The sequence below is a fragment of the Rutidosis leptorrhynchoides genome, chromosome 6 (assembly GCF_046630445.1).
Source record: "Rutidosis leptorrhynchoides isolate AG116_Rl617_1_P2 chromosome 6, CSIRO_AGI_Rlap_v1, whole genome shotgun sequence".
Lineage (NCBI taxonomy): Eukaryota > Viridiplantae > Streptophyta > Magnoliopsida > Asterales > Asteraceae > Rutidosis > Rutidosis leptorrhynchoides.
Window position 1 is genome coordinate 256358960 of NC_092338.1, and position 9855 is coordinate 256368814.

Genomic DNA, 9855 nt, shown 5'->3' on the forward strand with positions numbered 1-9855 from the left:
TTTTTATATCAATAATAGTAACAAAGGTTGTATTCAATTATAATGATAATATTAACAATAATAATACTGATAACAATATTAATTATAGAAATAATAATAATAATAGTGATAAAAATAATAATAATATCTCTAAAAATAATACTGATAATAATAGTGATAATAATGATAATCCTAATAGTAATAAAAATGATAATTTTACTAAAAAAGTTATTTTTTAATAATATTGATAATAATAATTTTTAATAAAAATAATATTTTTACTAACATGATACTTTTCATAATAATGCTGATAATGATAATTTTAGAAATAATGATGTTTATAATAATAATGATAATAATCATAACAATATTGGTTATAATCATAATAAAGGAGGCCTAAAACAAAAATAATGCCCCATGCCAGACTCGAACTCGCGACCTCCCGCTATCCCACTAACACCTTTAACCATTCACACTATCTTGTTTTTCTGATGTAATCCGTATACCATATATACTGAACTAGTTTCTTTCGCCCAACATAAAGTCCATAAACTCATTGGTTAAATTACCAGAAGTTACGGGAAAAGATAGAACTATCAAGAAATATGTTCTTGATATGTTTATAAGTTAGATAGAATGTAAGAGGCATGTAACATGGCACATGATGATGTTATGATCTGTGAATCATCACGTTCCAATAGAAACTCAGCATGACTTACTGTAATATAATCATGTTGATCAAGTGTCATTATATTATACTAACTCATACATCAGTTCCCAACACTACTTCAATATCATTCATATTTTAAATTCAAAATTTTCAGAATTTAGAAACTAGAACAGTTTCCTTTCTGATGTAACACTGATATCGCGAAGAGATAAATGATTTCAGATAAGAATAGTTATGAAAATATCTTCAGAAATATCAAAAATATTATAATGAAAGATACGATGATATCTTAGAATATTTAAGATCAGGGAATGATGAAGAATATTGTCCGCAAGGGTTTAGAGTAAGGAACAAGGTATTCGCTAAAGACTTCAGCAGACACTGAATTGTTTGGATTCTTTGAAGGCAGGTTTAGTCTTTGTGATTTGTCCACAGCCTCCTTCATGGGTTGCTCAATCCGTTTTTCAGTACAAATTTTCCATTGAGCTTTTCCAACGTATCCTTCTTTATAATCAAACTTTTGACTGTTTTGGTTGTCTACAGTTTCTGCTGCTTCATTCAGCTTTTTCAAAGTTCAATGTATTGATTCGTAGGCTGGGTACTTTTCAAAATTTCAGAATTGGAGATCGTAATTCTAGGAGATATATGTTATATGTATACATATAATTGTTGACGTCGAAATGCTGCGAGATTCAAAATACTGTTTGCTAATTCTCAGTAATTGATATGGCAATTCTCGTTACCAGATGCGGATGAGTATATGATGGGGTTTTGATAAAAATAATGATTTTTCGGAAAGTCAAGATCAATAAAGTTGTTGATAAGTTTACTAATAATGCGGTGGAATATAAACGGTTTTCCCGGTAACGAAGGCGAAAAGACAACTTATATATCACGGTTATAATAATGATACTAATACTAATACTAATACTAATACTAATACTATTACTAATACTAATTACTAATACTAATTCTAATACTAATACTAATACTAATACTATTACTATTACTAATACTAATATTAATACTAATACTAATACTAATACTATTACTAATACTATTACTAATACTATTACTAATACTAATACTAATACTACCTCAAAGTAAAGGCCTAAAACAAAAATAATGCCTCATGCCAGACTCGAACTCGCGACCTCCCGCTATCCCACTAACACCTTTAACCATTCACACTATCTTGTTTTTCTGATGTAATCTGTATACCATATATACTTAACTAGTTTCTTTCGGCCCAACATAAAGTCCATAAACTCATTTAAACAAGAATGGCCCAAGTGTTTAATTTTGATCTCGGCCCAACAATTAATCATTCCCTGGCCAAAAAAAAAATCTGATCCAAAAGTAACATGGGATATATTTTCTAGTAACTTTCAAACGTCAAAAAAAAATGTGGGAAACAGGAAACCGTACTCCATATTCGCGTATTATGAATTCGTCGCCATCATCATCAATCATGTGCATCATCATCTTTATTCTCATCATCATCATACTTCATTTTTATCATCATCATCAAATCACCACATCACCATCATCAGCGTCATAACCGTAATCATCAACATCGTCCTTCATCATACATTAACTCGCTATCATAATCATCACAGTCGCCATTTATCTTCATAACATCACCACTGTTCATCGTCTTCTCCGTTTATCATCATCTTCATTTTAACAGAAACATAAACAAGTTCATATATAACATCAACTATTCACCATCTTCGTTGTGGGTTTCTTGTCGATAGAAAAACAGGAAGCAGCTGCAGCAGTAATAACAGTTTTAATGTGGCGGTTTTGGGTGGTTTACGAACAAAACAAAAAAAAGAAAACAATGAGTAACAATGGTGTCTTGGTGGTGGCGATTCGATGGTTGCAGCACCTGTTAGCTACAACAGAAGCAGTCCACCATGATTAAATGTTCGTGGTGGTTTAGGAGGTGATGGTTGCGAATGGAGAAGAAGGTGGCGGGTTAGTTTACGTAAGAAACAATAAACAAAATAGTGAGTTTATGTGATGTTTGATGGGGTGTTTGATGGTGTTCTCTCGACAGAAAAAGAAGCAAAAACACGAATTACAACAGTAGCAGTTGGGGTTGGTTTAGTGTCGATTGAATCGAAAGAAAAAAAGAAACAGGAACATGATAGTAGTGGCTGCAATACATATTATGTGTGTGCTCGAGAAATAAGTGTTTTCGAATGGGTGTGTTAAGTGACGGTTGAATCAGAGGTTGTGACGACCCAGAAATTTCCGACCAAATTTAAACTTAATCTTTATATGATTTCGACACGATAAGCAAAGTCCGTTATGTTGCGTCTCAAAAATTTTTGAACTATTTCCGTACATTCAATTGACTTCGACCATTTCTGACGATTCACGAACAACTAATTGTAAATAGATATGTGTGTATGTATATATAAATAATAATTCAATATATAATTTGAAGTATTATATATTGTTGTTATTAAAAATTAATAAAGTAAAAATAGGATATTAAAATAATTATTATTTAAAACATATCTATATATATAAATAAGGTATATTAAAAATAAATATTAAATGATTGTAATACTCGTTTGATGTTCCGATTGATATTAAGCAAGTTAAATTCAAACATATATAATTTTAAAATAAACGGTGATCCGAAAATGAGTTCTATAAATTTTTGGCTTACTAAAAATGTATTTAGGATCTAGTTATTAAATTTTAACACTTTTTATATTTTACCCAGAATCGAGAGTGACAGTTGATGTAATTTTTTATTTAATAGTTAATGATCGAATTTTATACCATAATGACCAAAATAAATAAATATAGTTAATTTAAAAATATGGAATTTTTCTGAACACTTTTATCTGCCACTGATTTAGCACGATACACAGTCTGTGAAAACTGTCGATAGCATACTCCCAAATTAACTTCACGAGAATTAAATTATAACACTGTGCTAATGTTTGCTTTTGGTTCTTTTCTTCTTCCCACTAAAACAACTCCCTATATATGTACACATCTGCATTTGAGAAAGAATCAAACCAAAAATCTCAGAAAATAAGCTCGTATCTCTGTTCTTCATCTTTTTAGCCAAATTTTAATTTAGTGTCAAATTTCAAAATCCTTAAGTGCAGAAGTGTTAGAATTCATCTAACTAAACTATCTGTAAGTTTTCAATCCTCAATTCTTTCTATTAATTTCTAATTTGAGAGTTAAAGTTTTGATTTTAAAAGTCAACTGAGTGTTCTTGAATCAAATTCGAAATTGTTTTGATGTTTTCAGTTAATTTGATGATCCATAAAGATTATAGGAATGATTTGTAACACAATTCATGTTGTAATCATAACCTATAACATTCTTAATCTCAAAACCAAATTTTGAGCTCATTTGTTCTTGACAGTGAGATACACAAACTTGAATTCGAAAAAAATTTCAAAAACTAATAATGCAGAGTTGTTAGGAATCATTTACTTAAACTTTCTGTAAAATCTCAAGTTCCAATTCTTAATAACGAATTCAAATTTGCGAGTCAAAGTTATTTTGTCAAAAATCAACTAATTTGTTCATCTAGAAATTAGAGCTTGTTTTGATGTTTTAAGTTCAATTGACGATTCCAATAGTTTTTAGGAATGATTTGAAACATATTTCATGTTGTAAAGATTGTCCAAAACGAACTCAAAATAGAAAACATTAATTTTTTTTTAAGAAGCTACCAGCTTCAGCAGTAGGTTCTTTTTCATTTTTTTTTTCAATTTTCTTAATTACAAGAACACTTCTATTTTTTGTTTCATGTTTGTATAAAAGTCCTAAAACCATTTTGATGATTGACTATTAAGAATGAAGTTGTTTGATTGTTTAGATTTTGGTGAAGAAGATGAAGTGGGTTGAAACATATAATAGATAAGTATTTGGGTTTGTATTATAAATCAGAAAAACTGAAATGGAGGAATGGTTAAGGGCGTTGATGAGTGAATGAGAGGTCTCGGGTTCGAACCCTATTCGGGACATATTTTTTTTAGAAAGACTTTGGAAGGTAGATTTCATTACCAAAATTATTATTATTATTATTATTGTTATTATTACTAAAATTATAATTATTATCATTATTATTATTACTAGAATATGTATTATTAGTATTACTATCATTATTTTAGTATTATCATAATTATTATTTTAGCAAATAAAAGATATTTATATAAAAATATAGTTATTACGTATATCATAAGTATATCTAATTTACTACTTTAATATAAAAATAACATATATATATATATATATATATATATATATATATATATATATATATATATATATATATATATATATATATATATATATATATATATATATATATATATATATATATATATATATATATATATAACATCTGAAATAATAAATACATTACTATTTTAAATAAGTAATATATTATATAATTAATATATATAAACTGAATTGAATACCATTATATGTTCATTATATGTTTTAATATATATAATTGATATAGGTTCGTGAATCCGAGGCCAACCCTGCATTGTTCAGTTTCGTCGTATGAATATTTTTACTACAAAATATTGGATCGTGAGTTTCATTACTCCCTTTTTATATATATTTTTGGGACTGAGAATACATGCGTTGAATTTATTAATGTTTTACGAAATAGACACAAGTGATCAAAAACTACATTCTATGGCTGCATTATGAATATTGAATATCACCCCTTTTTAGCTTGGTAACCTAATAATTAGGAAACGGGTATGGCCTCTAATTGACGCGAATCCTAAAGATAGATCTATGGACCTCGACAAGTCCCATCCGGGGTACGGATGCTTTAGTACTTTGAGATTATTATTATTATACAGATGAGAGGTTCTGTTTTGGGGATATTCTATGCATTAAAGTTAAGTCGGTTATCAAGCGTTCACCATATGAATGATTTTTAATTCGCAGGTTATGCGTATTATTTTTGTACTCGGGTTACGTGTACAATTAAATATCTGAAATCTTGTGGTCTATTAAAATGATGAAAATGAATGTTTATGATAAACTAATGAACTCACCAACCTTTTGGTTGACACTTGAAAGCATGTTTATTCTCAGGTTTGAAAGAAATCTTCCGCTGTGCATTTGCTCATTTTAGAGATATTACTTGGAGTCATTCATGACATATTTCAAAAGACGTTACATTCGAGTCGTTGAGTTCATCAAGATTGATAATAAGTCATTCATAGTTTGGATGTATTATGAAATGGTATGCATGCCGTCAACTTTTATTGTAATGAAAGTTTGTCTTTTAAAAAACGAATGCAATGTTTGTAAAATGTATCATATAGATGTCAAGTACCTCGCGATATAACCAAATGTAATGTATTCGTCTAGATGGATTAGGACTGGTCGTTATAGAGGTGATGATGGTGGTAGTGTTATAATGGTGATGGTGGCCGGAGAGGATGGTGGTGGGAATGCCGATGGTTGTGATGGTGGTGACTAAGGTGGCTATGGAATGAGAGATGTGATAATGTGTTTATATCCATCCCTCACTTCTGTATATGTAGGTAGGTATATATATATATATATATATATATATATATATATATATATATATATATATATATATATATATAATTTACTTTATATTAATAATTAATAATTAATAATTATAATTAATAATAATAACATAATAATACTTCCAATCTGTGAATGGAAATGAAACCAAGACCATACAGTTAAAGCAGTCGAAGATTTTGTTATTTTCTACCGACAGTTTTCACGGACTGTGTATCGTGCGAAATCGGTGGCGGATAAAAGTGCTCAGAAAAATTCCGTATTTTTGGATTAACTATATTTATTTATTTTGGTCATTATGGTATAAAATTAAATCATAAATTATTAAATAAAATTTACATTAATTATTCACTCCCATCTCCCAAGTAAAATATAAAAAGTTTTAAAATTTGACAAACAACTTCTAAATATATTATTAATAAGCCTAAAATTTATAAAACTCATTTTCGGATCATCGTTTATTTTAAAATCATATAAGTTCGAATTAAACTTCTCTAATATCAATCGGAACATCAAACGAGTATTACAATCATTTAATATTTATATTTAATATACTTTTATGTATATATATAGATATGTTTTAAATAATAATTATTATAATATCATACTTCTTAACAACAAAATTCAATATTTCAAATTATACTTCCAATTATTATTTATATATATACACACATATCTATTTACAAATAGTTGTTCATGAGTCGTTGAGAACAGTCGAAGTGTAATTGAATATATGAACACGGTTCAAAATTTTTGAGACTTCATCATTACAGACCTTGCCTATCGTGTCGAAAACATATAAAGATTAAGTTTAAATTTGGTCAGAAATTTTCGGGTCGTCACATCTACTGGCATTGTTCCTTGTGTTATATTCCAGCATGAACTTTCGCAGCTGTTGAACAGGAGTTCTGAATGGTTACTGCAGCTGGCTTTAAAGGTATGACATTCACAACAAATATAATGTAAATTTTACCCACTATTGCATAATAAGTATTAGTTTGTTTAACTTATAAAAAGAAGACCTTTTAGGAGCTCAATTATTAACTTTTCATATTTGTGTTGAAGTGTGGTGCTAAAAAGAAGCTTCCGACTGAGCTGTATGAGGTTGTCAACAAGTATTGTGTTTGGATGATACGTGTCACAGATTGGACCAGGAGTCGCACTTACACTTCAATGATTGCGTACAATGTTTCTAACTCACCGGGTGTTATTGAATATGTTGATCGCATGCTTAAATTGAATGAACCACCTGCTGAACCATCAGCTGAAGCTGACAAAGAGGTTACACCAATTAAGGTATTCTTCCATTATTTCCTTTTTATTTAATAAATCAAGTTTCTTTTTTTAACAAACCACGCATACTAATATTTTGTAGATTCATCTTCAGTTAACGAAATTTGTGTATACATTTGTGTTTATCTCTATTATGCAGGCTTCAGTAATACCTACACATGAAGGAAATCATTCATCAGTCGAGAATCTGACCCCTAGCCCGAGTTTCTCCAAACACAAATCAGATTCACCAAATGATAGTGAAGATTATGAGAATCCAACTGCTGGTACTACCGATGGGATTGCAGCTATCAAAATTCCAAGGATGGAACCTCTCTAATGTGTTATCTGAGTTGCTACGTTTCTGAATGTTTTGCTTATGTAAGGTGCTAAGTGTTTTAAATAAATACGTGATTCAAAATGTTTGGTCATCATGATCTCTCATTATGGTAACGTCTCGTGTTCTTAGGTATAGGCATTATTGTTATCTTAACAAACAATGTTACCCGTTGTGTTTTCCCTTTTTTTCTGTTTTTGTTGATGTAATGTTAAATACCTTTTGTTTATCAATGAAAGACCTATGTTTGTTTTTGTTTTATATAATGTTCGGTTCATATATAAGTATAGTACATCTAAACGTTATGATTGTGCTATTTGTTTAATCTGATTTTGAAGTTCATATATAATGAAATCCATACATATGTTATATAATTTACACCAAACTGATTCTTAACACATAATTCATTATTATTGTACACTTAACTTAAATTGATAACTGGTGTTTCTATTTTATAACATGTATCATTCATAAACATTATGTATTTAATTTATGCACTTGTGGACTTGTGGTACAAAAAAAAAAAAAACAAAAACAAAAAAAAACCTTTTCTTTTTGTTGACATGTTTAATATGATTGAGTAACTTCAACAAGTAGAATGTAACATCCATATTGATACATGTAGTGAGTACACTTCCAGCATATAATATAAATAAATATCAATGAAATCAAATATGATGACTCGACAATAACAAATACTAACATAAACCATCAACAACTGGATACATTAATTCTACTAATTTAAACAAGCATGTTTTTTAACCAATATCAACATACTTAGGATAGTTAGGAAAACCATAACCATAAAATGTACCCTAACATTAATCTTACATAACACATACCCATTGTCTAAAACATAAACAAAACACTGACCAACATCCAACTTAAAGTCATATCTGAAAACATCCAACAAAAACTTCAAAACGCAGCATATGCTATCCATGTTGAACCACTTAATACGCCCTATATCCAGTTGTTGAATCTACCTATTACCAAAAGGTTGATGTGGTATGCTGTTTTCAAACATTCGACCCATTAACCGTCACAGCAGACATAACAAACTTATCTTCCTGCGTGTTGTATGTCAAGTCAGCTTCATCATTAGGTTCTAAACGATTGAAACGCACAAAATTGTACCAACTAGGCGAAACATATAAGTTTTGGGTAGCCCTTTTGTCGTCGGTACGTAAACCCCATGTGTAGCTGTTTCCATCATGAGTTGTTACATTTATTTGCCTTCCAGCAATCAACTTCCTTACAGCTAGCAATTCAGGTGGTAGACGCTATATTAAGAATAATGTAAATTGTGATAACACGATAATTCAATATAAACAAAATTGTAAATACTAAATGTATAATGCTAATAATTGAAACATGTTGAGTTTAAACTTTAAAAATCATTCATATACATATACGTGACCGGATGGCATAATAAATTTCACAGTAACATCTTCAGTTGTCTCCTCCTCAGTAACATCTTCAGTTGTATCCTCATCTCCAGACCAATCCTTATCAGAATCATCAAGTGAGTTAGATTCATTCTCATTATCGATGTCATAGTCAATGTTGTTACAGTCAGAACTGTCCCAAAGCTCAATGATTTCAATTGGCTGCGATGTCGAAGCCTGATTACACCTTCCAATGTCAGTTGACATGTATTTTTATCACAAAAAAGTGAACTTTAAGTTATTTTCATCCATCAACGTGAAGCACAACACATCGTACCACATCACTTTAAGGTCTTTTAACAAGTCAGAAAAACCTTGTGTTAAAAACAGATAGTCACCAGTGCATCGCAACCCCACTTCACGTTTATAATCACGTCCAACGTTAATGGAGATCTCTGATTTATTTTTCCATTGTGGATAATGATATTTCACCCATTGATGAGGGAATACCTAAAAATTAGAACACAAAAATCTAATGATAATGAAATAAAATAAGTGAAATAAATTATTTTATCCAACAGTGTTAATGACAAACACATTACCAGTTTTTTAGGGTTTTCACTGTAGAGTACACTTAGAAAGGA

General features: G+C 29.6%; 1 protein-coding gene across 1 annotated transcript in view; it reads left to right on the forward strand.

Moving 5' to 3' along the window:
- Nucleotides 1-6140, forward strand: part of LOC139854472 (uncharacterized) — a 52765-nt gene extending 46625 nt beyond the window's left edge. The window contains exon 5 of the mRNA XM_071843775.1: nt 6029-6140. Within this exon, the coding sequence (XP_071699876.1) occupies nt 6029-6140 (112 nt within the window). The remainder of the gene's footprint in view (nt 1-6028) is intronic.
- The last annotated feature ends 3715 nt before the right edge of the window (nt 6141-9855 follow it).